Source organism: Amphibalanus amphitrite, unplaced genomic scaffold (genome assembly GCF_019059575.1).
Source record: "Amphibalanus amphitrite isolate SeventyFive unplaced genomic scaffold, NRLGWU_Aamphi_draft 001450F_arrow, whole genome shotgun sequence".
Classification (NCBI taxonomy): domain Eukaryota; kingdom Metazoa; phylum Arthropoda; class Thecostraca; order Balanomorpha; family Balanidae; genus Amphibalanus; species Amphibalanus amphitrite.
The window spans coordinates 40,130-52,558 of record NW_024882943.1 but is presented as its reverse complement, the minus strand read 5'-3'; the positions used below and the strand labels follow the sequence as shown (position 1 = coordinate 52,558).

At 52.2% G+C, this 12,429-nt stretch overlaps 1 protein-coding gene across 1 annotated transcript in view; it reads right to left on the bottom strand.

Moving 5' to 3' along the window:
* Positions 1-12,429, bottom strand: part of LOC122373142 (E3 ubiquitin-protein ligase HERC2-like) — a 58,386-nt gene that overhangs the window by 42,590 nt on the left and 3,367 nt on the right. The window contains exons 5-8 of the mRNA XM_043350946.1: positions 2,178-2,336; positions 1,342-1,463; positions 697-852; positions 233-356 (exon numbers count right to left, since the gene is read on the bottom strand). Of these exons, the coding sequence (XP_043206881.1) occupies positions 233-356; positions 697-852; positions 1,342-1,463; positions 2,178-2,336 (561 nt within the window). The remainder of the gene's footprint in view (positions 1-232; positions 357-696; positions 853-1,341; positions 1,464-2,177; positions 2,337-12,429) is intronic.

Here is a 12,429-nt window from a genome sequence, read left to right as displayed (position 1 = left end):
AAATCTGGAAACCATGCTCTACATGACACATTATTTGAGTATCTTCTGTTTCACACGCACGATCAGAGGCATCAGAATGCATTTCGCATAGGCATCCGACACAAACACATCATAAACCTGACGCAATGAAACCCCCACCCCTGCTTCCCTCTGTCCTTCCCCGATTATACACCCTTGTCTCTCTCACATCATCCACCCTTTTCTCATGCCCCATCCCGATTGCCGAGCTCACCGGTCCCGCGGTGAGCTCCATGTGTCCACCCGGTGAGGTGGCTGTCCCGCCCGATCCGGCGGCGACCGCCCTCAGTCGGTGCAGCAGCGGCAGCAGCGGCGCGGAGCTGCCGTGACGCCGCGTTCTGAGGAAAGACAAAGGGAGACGGCTGTCAGAAAAGGGTTTGGTTGAAATATGTTGACGGTGAGCGATGAAGAGTTTTGACGCCTTTGATCATCCCAGTCTGCAAGGGAATCTCCAAAGCAGTACAGTGTAGTCATAAAGCCATCAACAGCCCGCAGCCTAGAAAAGTCTTTTCTACATACCCACTATAAATAATTATAAAAAACTGGGAGGATAAAAGCGATGAAATCAACTGAATCATCGAACTAATATGACATGAGTTCTCACTTCTCATTTCTCTTTCGATCAATATCCTCCCACCAACCCTGCCAAGTCCAGCATCTCTCCCCGCCGACTGTTACCTGTTATCGGCTGCCGTGTGTCCGGCGGCGTGCCAGATCTGCAGCACGAGCAGCAGCACGCTGAGCAGGTGGCTCAGCCCCGCCCGCTGCACGGCCAGCTCCAGGAGCAGCGACAGAGCCAGGTGACGGTCCGAGGTCGGCACGCCGCCCACCTCACTGTGACATAGAGTGGACACCCCAGGTCACATACAGAGGGACATCCCACATCCCGGTCCACACACAGCTGGGACATTTCAGTCAGCGAGAGAGCCAGGTGACGGTCCGAGGTGGGCACGCCACCCACCTCACTGTGATAGGGGGACACGCGGGTCAGTGAACACACATCACTGTCCTAGAGGGGACACCCGGGTACCAGGGTCACATACAGAAGAAAACCGGGACATTGATGGAGCAGACACGCGACCGAGCTACCCAGGGCAATCATTTTAGATAAAACTTACAAAGATCTATCAATCGTAAGGCAGCCTTATTAACAACTACTGAAACCGTCGCTGGAAGCGACAAAGCAGCAGCCAGCAACATATCTTGATCCCGAAGCCCACGGTTGAGCTCCACGCATTTTACAAAATTCCTTTAGTGGCGACGCTGCAGTGCACACAATCAGCCGAAGTTCCCCTGCCGTAGTGGTAGGAAGTAGGAACTAACCCGAGTACGACGGAGCGCAGGAAGCGGCTGGCCTTTTCGACCACCTCCAGCCAGACGGGCGACACCTGGTCCTCATCGAACAGATTTCCCTCGGGCAGGTAACGCAGCGTTTCCAGAGACTCCTGGCGGACGAGACGGGAAACACAGCGCGGTCAGCAAGCGGAAATCGGCAAACGGTGGGGTGGGACGCCGAGGGAATATCTGGGAGTTGATATGAATGTGGGGTCAGTCAACATGGCTGATTGCCGGTAAATGGGATGATATGCAAGGTTCATGAAGAATCTACACGCATCCACACACATTGCATCGTCGTGTTGCACTTTCAGTATTTGCACGCTCCAGTGATCACTGTGCTCGTGAAAGCATTCCGAAACATCGCGTCATTGTGTCTATCGCGATTGTCAGAATGGTTTCTCGCGGAAATGGCTACAATGAGTCCAGTTGGCCACCTGTCCCTGCGTCGGATTTAGTACATGCCCGCGCCGGCACCGACAATGGTTGGGTTCGCAGACAGTTATGAATGTCATCTGGATGCTCTGGACGCGTTTCAAAGCACGGCCGAGACACACAGGAGTCACGAGATTAGAGCTCTAATTTTGGGTTACTAAAGCGGAGTTTAAATGGATTTGTCGTTTCTCGAAATTGTAGTTACTTGTGTCGTCATCAAGTAATGCCAGAGATACCCTAAATTTTTCCTCCCAGTAAGCAGAAGTCAGAGTCCTTGGCGTCATATTGGTCTCATGCGAATAATTAGGGCCACCCGTGCTCCACGGTCACATATACATGTAGGTAGAAAATAGCGCTTATTATATTGTAAGTCGCCCAGAGTCCCGCACCTTGAGCAGGTCGGAGCAGATGTCGGTATCCTCCCCAGATCGCCAGGCGCGGCGCAGGAACGCGATGGCGAACCCCATGGCGGCGCGTGAGCCGACCCGGGCCAGGCTGTGGGAGGGCGGCTCACCGCGGCCGGAGGCGCCGCGGCCACCGGCCACCACCTGCGGGCAGGGTGCAGACACGGTCAGATCGGGTTACAGACCCAATCAGACGGGGTACAGACACGGTAATACAGGGTGCAGACGCGGTCAGACGGGGTACAGACATGGTCAGACGGGTACATACGGGGTGAGAAAAAAGTACACACAAGGTCAGACGAAAATACAAGTATTCCGAAGGATTCCGTTTGGATACTGATAACAGATAAACAGGGAAATGAGAGCTTTAACCCGCGCCCTGCTGGGGGGGGGGGGGGTGTTTGAACACCCCCCCTTGTGGTTTTTCGCGAATATCTCAAAAACGGCGGCGCGGAGCGCCGCTGTTTTTGGTACACCTTATCATACATCAATTCTACACATGTTGTGAAAATTTCAGACCAAGGTCATTCAAGGTCAGGTCACCAGGTCACTTGAAGTGACCTCACCTCATAAAAAGTTCCAATGTTTGTCATAGCTACACCGAGTGACCGATCGCTTTGAAACTTTCAACGATTGCTAAGAGCAATAGCATGTACAAAATGTATATCTCAGAATTTTGATATCGATGACCTAAGGTCAGGTCAATTTTGCGACCTCCCCATTATAAGTCAATGGGAGAAAATTGAAATGCGCCTCTTTTGGATGAAAGACATTATAAACACTCCCAAACACCGAATTACAAGTGGTTTAGACACACTGAACATGAAAATGGTGTCCGTGACCCTTGTTTATGCCCTGAGGTCATCTTAGGTCACGAATGGTATCTAACAGTTTTTCGCAAATAACTTTTGATAGAGGCATGCTAGAGCGATGAAAACGCCTTAGATGTGTTCAGCTCGACGATACGGATCGACTGATATGCAACATGACCCTTTCCGGTCAGGTCATGACCTTGACCTGAGGTCAAATTTTCAAGTTGACCTTTCAAGGTCAACTTATAGTTCATTCGATGCGTCTTGACGAGAGGAACACGATGCCGGTAAAAGTAAGCTCGTACAGGGCTTGGGTCAAAAGTTATTGCAGAAAAACTGTTTCCGAAAAAATCGGCTATTTTTGCAGTTTTTGCCCCCTGCAGGCAAAACCGTTGACGTTAGGTCAAATCTGAGAGAATTACTCAGAAAGGGCGTTAATAGGGCTATCGAATGCGCTTTTCCGCGGCGCTGTAGCTCTATTGGTTCCCGAGTTATGCGTTGGCTTCTTGGAAATTTTCGACATTCGACCTGGAAATCGGCGAAGTTTTGCCTTCAATGACCTCTGGTGACCTGACCTTTGACCTGACCAAAAAATTGACCGAAGTGATTTCGTCATTATTTTTGACGCTCTTTCGAACGCCGCCTTCCGCGTATCGCTACGTGGCCCAGGAGCCGAGTTACAAGGGGGGGTGTTCAAACACCCCCCCCCCCCCCAGCAGGGCGTGGAAATCCAGGACCCCCAGCCGGGCGCGGGTTAAATAAGATTGCGAGACATGCTTTCCCGCGATAAATTGACAGTTCGGTGTCAGCTTGACATTTGTACATGCTGCGTAGCGACTATCATTGTATCTTATGGTTAATCATTCACGACATTGAATGCTGCAATAAACGATCGTCAACAGCATATAACAAGCCGGTACCATCACTGCTGCAACAGCCAACAACCAAACGAGACATCGTTTCACAAACAGTGACAACAATCTTTAATAACAAAATATTTACAACCTTCTCATAAACCAAAGTATGATAATTTCATCACGAATTATTATATGATCACTTGGGCACACTATTATCGAGGAAAAGTGAAAATATCTAGCCCGTAGTGCGCGACTGTGACTGCCGTGCTATCCCCTGAGCGTTAGTGGCAGTCTCCCTATCAGTGTTCGCACTTTGAATGCCTGGGTTGGTATAACGAGCCGGATAGACGATACCTTTGGCGGCATAGCCTGACTGCGAGAGACCAGCAGTCTAGTATTTGTGCTAATTGCACCACTCATACCCAGCATAGGTATGACCTGTCGTTGGAAACTGCAATGTCGCAGAAGAAAATAACACGAAACCACGGGAAACTGCATAGCAAACGAAAAAGTAGCACGGACCATCGGGAAACTGCAGAAGCGCACAAAAGAATAGCATCTTACATAGCGCAGCCTTGTCAATAAATATACTCGTATTTGTTTGCCACTATCAACAATTCATTAGAATATTCGCTACCCTGCTAGTTTTTTTTCTCCACTGCACGACGAAACGGACTCATTGTAGAAACTGACAGAAACTCTGTCGGTGGCCACGTTTTCGGAGCAGTGGTACACACGCGGCTTTTGTCGTGCTCCGCCGTCAGCGCACACTCAACAGACGCACTCGGCGCTACACCGCGGGGGGCGCCGAGTCTCTCATGCTTTCCGTCTTCACCAGCATTCTTCCAGCCCGCACAGACGACACAATGCTCCCACCTGGGTGGCTAGATTCCATAAACGTCCGTGGTAAAGAGCTATCCGGGCGAAACTGGCGTCTTGGGTTAATCTGGCGTCTCGCCGGTGACGGCGGCAACGGCGATGACGGTGATGACGACGGTGCTGATGACGCAACGGCACAGGATGACGCCCCGGGGGCGGATCAGGCGCCGTGACCGCCCTGAGCGGCGGAACAGTGCGCGTGTCGTCACCGGTCACCGGCTGGTGCCGGGAACGGGAGACACCCGCTGTAACCGCGCCGAGATTAGACCAAAGGCGAGCTGCGGAACACTCGAGTTGGATATCGACCGACTAGAGACTTTAGTATAAAGACTTCATACCAAGCCTTCGTACAAAGCCTAAGAGTCCTCATATGCCAGCGACTCTTACAATATGGAGTCTATAGAACGTAAAATCAAACTTTTTTCTGATCTCTCTGGGATTGTGAGATATGAGCAAGAGCATTTACCTCAATAATGTCTCTTCTCTAGTGCTAAGATACCAAGTGATGTTGCACACTTCGCACGTATGACACCGTGTCGTGCTACTGCGCCATTTCGTGATTTTTTTCCTCTCGCGTCTGAAAACTCGGGTCATTGCATCGGACAGAGCGCGCCGCTTCCCACCTCGCCGCACCGTGTCAGACGGTGTGTCACCATGCACCAGCGTGTCATATTGAGTGTGTCTGTGTCAGAGTGTGTCATACAGCGTAACATACTGGGTTTGTCCGTGTCTGAATGTGGCATACAGCGTTTCATATAAGGTGTGTCCATGTCTGAGTCACTAAGTATCATAGGCGGCGGAACGGGGAGGGCACCGGGGCACCGTGCCCCCTTTGATTTTGGCATTTTAACATTAGCCCTATGGGCGTTGCATGGAAAGAATGGGACCAAAAGTCGACACCCCCTTAATTGAGGGTGTTCCGCCGCTACTGCAGTGAGTATGTCATACACCGTGCCATACTGGCTTTGTTCGCGTCTGAATGTGCCATACAGGTCAACATCGTGCTTTAGAATGTCAGTGTCATAAAGAATAATGCCGCGCTGTGGCGTGTCAAATAAGGTGCCACCGTATCCGAGGCAGTCCAATAATGTCAATGTGCCCAAGCGAGTCATACCGCATGTTATCCTCCTCAAATAAATGCCAGTCAGTGTCCCGTACCCGGGCATATCATACAGTAACAAAATGGTCTGCCGAATCTCTCTGTGTCACACAGTACGAAGCCAGATGGTGACAACTGTCGACGTTCCACAGCAGTCTTCTACAGACGAGCTGCAGCACGGAGAAAGGCGGCCGGTCGAGTGTTGATGTCTGCAACATGACGCTGCTTGACTGGTGGGCCTAAGTGTGTGTTGAACCCGGGACAGAGGAGGCAGAGAAGAGAGAGAAGGGTGCCGAGAGGGGCGGAGTCAGTCACACGTGACGGTGCTGACAGCTGGTCACCCGATGACGCCCCGGCGTGACGTTCATGGCGCCCGATGACGCGCAGTGTGACGATGACCGGGAGAGCGGCGGAGCTGGCTCGATCTGGTTCAGCCCGGTCCTAGGTGGACCCGTGAAGGGGAGTGAGTTGAAGTTTCTTCATGGTCATTGAAGGCGTGAACATTTACGAAAATCGTTAATGACCGGTGATCAGCCAGTGTCATGGAATGACCTGATGTGTCGTAAAAGCCAGGGTTTCGGAGTCGGAGTCGGAGTCGGAGTCGCCCGGAGTCGTGGCAAGCAGCCAGGAGTCGGAGTCGGAGTCGGAGTCGGTCAAGCTGCCTCGACTCAGACTCCGGAAAATAACTAGAATCTGTGATATCACTTTTCAGTTGTTTTTTTACCAGTTGCCCGCGGTAGAATTCGCTTCCTGCGATGAAAATTGCACTCATCTTGTTTTTGTTCTAAATGACAAAAATTGGATCTAACAAGTTTCAAGCTATATCATAATTTAGAAGTCGTATTTTGCATGCCTGTTATAACTTCCACTATCTGAAGTATTTGACGAGTCAAAGACTAAATGACAACTGTATTTTGATTTTCTTCGTTTATGTTCCGAAAAGTATCAACACATAGGAATGACCGACATGATGGCGATGCTCGTGTTCGTGATACGGCCGCCTCTCGCGCTTCTCGGCGGGTTTCCGCGCTGACCGCTGACCTCTTGTGGATTCAGCTGCGTCCACGTGGGAGAAATGGTGACTGCATGAAGGAAACCGGAGAGTAGGAGCGTTCTCCCCGTAGCACGTGGTGTCATATCACGCAAAATTTTGGCGGCCGCCATTGCCATTCGTATCAGACCCGGAGTCGGAGTCGGAGTCGGAGTCCGAGTCGGTCAGGAGTCCGGAGTCGGAGTCGGAGTCGGAGTCGGAACAGCGCTACCACGACTCCGAAACCCTGGTAAAAGCAAACTTCCGCAGAAAGTCTGCCGAATTCGCACGCAAAAACAAGTGGGTTTCTGTCCATTTTAGCCATGCGAGTCTCAGCCGTTCAAGATGGATATGATCTAACACCTGGCCAACGGTGGTGGGGACCCATCTTGCAAAGTTTGCAAGTCTCGCCAGATATGCCTGAGATGCATGGCGTCACCACATTTCGGCAATCTGTCCGCCTGTCGATCGTCAGTAACTTGGAGCAGATGGTCACTGCCTGCCATCGGCGACAGGTGGAGGATGACATAGATGACACGCTCTAACCCTGATACGTTCAGCGGGTCCCCGCTCTGTGACGGCAATAATTTCAAAATATGGAGAGTTCGAGAGTTCGCTACTAAATTTACCGGACTAAACTGAACGAAAAGGCGCACCTAAACTAACCGTCCAAGTAGCTAGGCATACAAGCCTCTGAAGTAACAAATGTAAGTTCGTGTCTTCTATAGCGACCTGAAATCTATTCAGTCCGACAACCGGGGCCGCTCCATGTGTTATAAGTTATCTACCCCAACACAAATCCGTTCCCATTCTCCGCCAATCTCAGCTAAATCCCGCCTACTAAGACAGTCACGCAACACGGCCACGTTCACGCATCGCTTCCGCCCCCTATTCCCGATTCTTCCCACCCGACAGCTAATGAAGTGCACCATGACTGCGCTACCCGGGCGGCCCAGTGGGCTCCCACCCACCCCGGGGTGCCTTTCTTCGGTCCGCGCCCGCTGACAGCTTTCCTGCACGCCCAGGTCAGGGGTGAGTGCCGGTGGGGGGCGTTGCGGCTCCCCCGGTTACCTCACGGGTGTCTGACCACCGAGCCACGCTGATGATCGAAACACGACACTCCCAGTGATCGAATGGCCGCGTGCCGCTTGCAGAATGGATGATTGAAATGAACAAAAACACGACATACTGTTTGCGCAAGGTCGTATCGCAAAATGGACAGAGCTTTAGCTACACGCAGAGATGTATTCAGGTCGTGAATCTGAGTGCAAAGGTTTACCCATGAAAAAAATATTCCAGGGCAGAAGACGTGACAAAAAATCCTAATAAACGCCAAAGATGAAAGAAGTGTCATGAGATTTCAACGAAATAAACGAAGAAACGGAGCCAAAATCAGCAAGGAAGCCCCAAAGACGCTATGGGAATTTAGAAAACCGGAGACGACTGCTCTAGTAGGAAAACTTTATCTTCACACCGAAGTAAATCACAACAATTCGTTCGTTTTACGAAAACAAAACACAAAATAGACCAAATCGACATTATTTTCAGAAAAGCTCCGACAAATCTAGGTACTTATAAGTTGTAATGTCTAAGTTGTAATCTAAGGCGTAGCAAAGATCGGTTTTTAGTGACTGAGAAGCAACACTCAGGCACTGATATCAGGAATAACCAGGTTATATGGCCTTGGGAATAACGCTTAATCCACTAGATACGGCCTGGATACGGTCAAGAAGATCAATACGGCCATGAGTTTTCGTCATTGCCTGTCAGTGCGTATTCGGAAAAATAACCGTTTATCCCACAACACAGAAGGTGATAAATCATGCTACAATTTGCTCACAGTTGCGAATATGCGGTCAGACAGCGCAAATGCGTGAACGTGCCAATGTAAACAAGAAGTTTTTTTGTGATGAGGATCGACCGCACAGCGGTTTGAACACGTTTATTTTGCCCACCTTAATGATCAAACCGGTACAGTAAATCCAGCAGCAGAGCCAGAAAGAAAACAAATGTGAGGCAAGATGCGTTGATTTGTCTGTTGGTGCTGGAAGCGGGCTTAGATGAAAATACCATCCGATGCACCCATAGGTTTCTGATAGTGCTTCCCTTTTAAGTCCTTATTACTAATCGGTCTCATTTACCTATCGAAGTTCAACGATGTGGAATGTTGTGATGATTAGTCCCCAAAAGAGACAAAGCACAAATACGAGCTAAAACCATTGCAGGATACATAAATGGTAACGAGATGAGTCTCAAATGGGCTTGTTACACAGAAGAATGTCTCCAAACCACTCATCCAACTAAAAACAATAGGTAGGGATAAACCTCATCCCTATTTCTGCCTGGAGAAGAGCTAAGCAAAGAAGCGGTGCAATAAGATGTTTACAGATGATCCCCATGCGCAGGACACGATAAGGTATGCACAGAACACCATCTCTGGGGGAGGTAAGTGGTGCATCACCAGACCGACACAAAATGACACAGGAAGCTAAGAAGCAAGAGGAGCATCTCGCCGATCACGATTGAAACCACCCACCGGATACGGAAGGCATCAGACTATCAGTGCCGAGTCGCGATTCCAGCCTAGGGCAATCTCCACCACACCTCAGGAAATGGAGCAGCCACGACCTGGCCCAGAGGCGGCCCACTGATGACTATAACTCCGGAATGCGACGAGTGGGTGGTGGGCGGTGGGCGGTGGGCGGTAGACGGCGGGCGGTGGGCGGTAGGCGATGGGCGGTACACGGTAGGCAGTGAAGAGTCGTGACCGGTGACCGGCCGACGGCACTATATAGCCGCCGCGCCGCCGGCACTTCCCCACAGTCGGCCGCCGGCGCCGCCACCGACAGCAGCTCAGCCCAGTCGAGCCCAGCTCACCCGCCGGGTGCAGCCGTCACCAGCGCACCGTCCACCAGCCGGCAGAGCGCGGCCGAGCGCGGAGATGAGGGTGAGTAGACAAACGCAGAGGTGTGACGGCCCCGCTCACCCGCGCCGCCCCTTCCGGGACTGTGATGTAGCGGGAAATCGATTTAGCCACATGATACCGAGATAGGCCAGCTGCTGGTGAGTGCTCGTTAGCGAAGCGTGGCTGTGACGATACCTGAAAGAAAGTGAAATTACCGATGGTATCTCGTTAACGCTGAGTTAGTCGAAACTCGCAACAACTTGCAATCATACCGTGACGGCCGGCGGGTTTGATTGTAGTGATTATCATCTCATGGCGATGGTTTCCCTCGCAGGTTTCTCTGATGATCATCCTGTGCGTCGCTGCCGCCACGGCACATCGACACAGAAGGAGTCTAATCGGCGAGCTCGGGAGCACAGAGGGCGACGCTAAGCCGACGATCGCGGGCGATGAGGCAGACAGCAGTCAGGAAGACCTAAAAAATGGTCACACATACGGCACGCCAGAGGATCCTGAGAGCACTGAGGATGAAACTGGCGGTGACACCGGTCTACCGACGAAGGAAAACAGTGAGAAGCTGAAGTCTGTCGACAACCAGAACAATGCCGACAAATTGGAATCTGCTGACGTGAAGGTCGAGGGCAAGGACCAAACGCCAAACGAGATCGAAAATAACGTAGAATTATCAGAGACTAACGTCAAGGCCGAGGAAAAAATCGATGAAGTCCCTCAAAACAATCGTCCAGAGCCACCCACTCCAGCAGAGGACAGAATCTTTGAGGAGACTTCTGATGATACCAATTTAGGCGAGGACCAGCAGGCTGCGGAGGGAAAGCCCTTTGTGACGCTGGCCGATAGACTGAAGCGGGGCTATGAAGAGGATCTGGCCGTGGCCCAGCTGACCGCAGGGTACGGCTTCAAGAAGGGTTCGGGGACGGGCAGCGAGGCTGGAGCCGGCCAGCGCCGCCAGGGAGGACGGCGGGGCGCCGCGCAGAGGGGATCCGGTCGGAGGCCGGCCCCCGTCAGAGGCTACCGAGAGGGACCCGTCCAGGCGGGAGGTCACAGCGGAGGACAGGGCGCCGACAGAGGCTACAGTGGAGCTCAGAATCCAGTCCAAAGTTATAACGGACCCCAGGAGCCCCCTGCAAGCTACAATGGACCAAAGACGACTCCGGAGGGTTATAATGAACCTCAGGAACCTATTGGAGGTTACAATGGACCCCCACAGCCTTCTGGGGACTATAATGGACCCCAGGAACCTGCTGGAAACTATAATGAGCCCCAGGAGCCTGCTGGAGGTTACAATGGACCCCAGGAACCTGCTGGAAACTACAACGGACCCCAGGAACAACTCGGAGGTTATAACGGACCCCAGGAGCCTGTTGGAAACTACAACGAGCCCCAGGAGCCTGCTGGAGGTTACAACGGACCCCAGGATCCTGCTGGAGGTTACAATGGACCCAAGGAGCCTGTCGGAGACTACAACGGACCGCAGGAGCCTGCCGTCGGATACAAAGGACCCCAGGAACAGCTTGGAGGTTATAACGAACCCCACGAGCTTGTTAGAGGTAACAACGGACCCCAGGAACAACTCGGAGGTTATAACGGACCCCAGGAGCCTGCAGGAGGTTACAATGGACCACAGGAGCCTGTCGGAAACTACAACGGACCTCAGGAGCCTGCTGGAGGTTACAAAGGACCCCACGAACAGCTTGGAGGTTACAATGGACCACAGGAGCCTGCTGTAGGATACAACGGACCTCAGGAGCCTGCTGGTAGTTACAACGGACTCCAGGAACAGCTTGGAGGTTATAACGGACCCCAGGAGACTGCTGGACGTTACAATGGACCACAGGAGCCTGTTGGAGGTTACAACGGACCCCAGGAACAACCCAGAGGTTATAACGGACCCCAGGAGACTGCTGGACGTTACAATGGACCACAGGAGCCTGTTGGAGGATACAAAGAATCCCAGGAACAGCTTGGAGGTTACAACGGACCACAGGAGCCTGCTGGAGGTTACAACGGACCCCAGGAACAACTCGGAGGTTACAATGGACCACAGGAGCCTGTCGGAAACTACAACGGACCTCAGGAGCCTGCAGGAGGTTACAACGGACCCCAGGAGCCTGCTGGAGGTTACACTGGATCACAGGAGCCTGTAGGAAACTACAACGGGCCCCAGGAGCCTGCTGGAGGTTACAATGGACCACAGGAGCCTGCTGGAGGTTACAACGGACCCCAGGAACAACCCAGAGGTTATAACGGACCCCAGGAGCCTGCTGGAGGTTACAATGAACCTCGGGAGCCTGCTGTAGGATACAACGGACTCCAGGAACAACTTGGAGGTTATAACGGACCCCAGGAGACTGTTGGACGTTACAATGGACCACAGGAGCCTGCTGGAGGATACAAAGAACCCCAGGAACAGCTTGAAGGTTACAACGGACCACAGGAGCCTGCTGGAGGCTACAACGGACCCCAGGAACAGCTCGGAGGTTACAATGGACCACAAGAGCCTGTCAGAAACTACAACGGACCTCAGGAGCCTGCAGGTTACAACGGACCCCAGGAACAACTCGGAGGTTACAACGGACCTCAGGAGCCTGCTGGAGGTTACAACGGACCCCAGGAACAACCCAGAGGTTATAACGG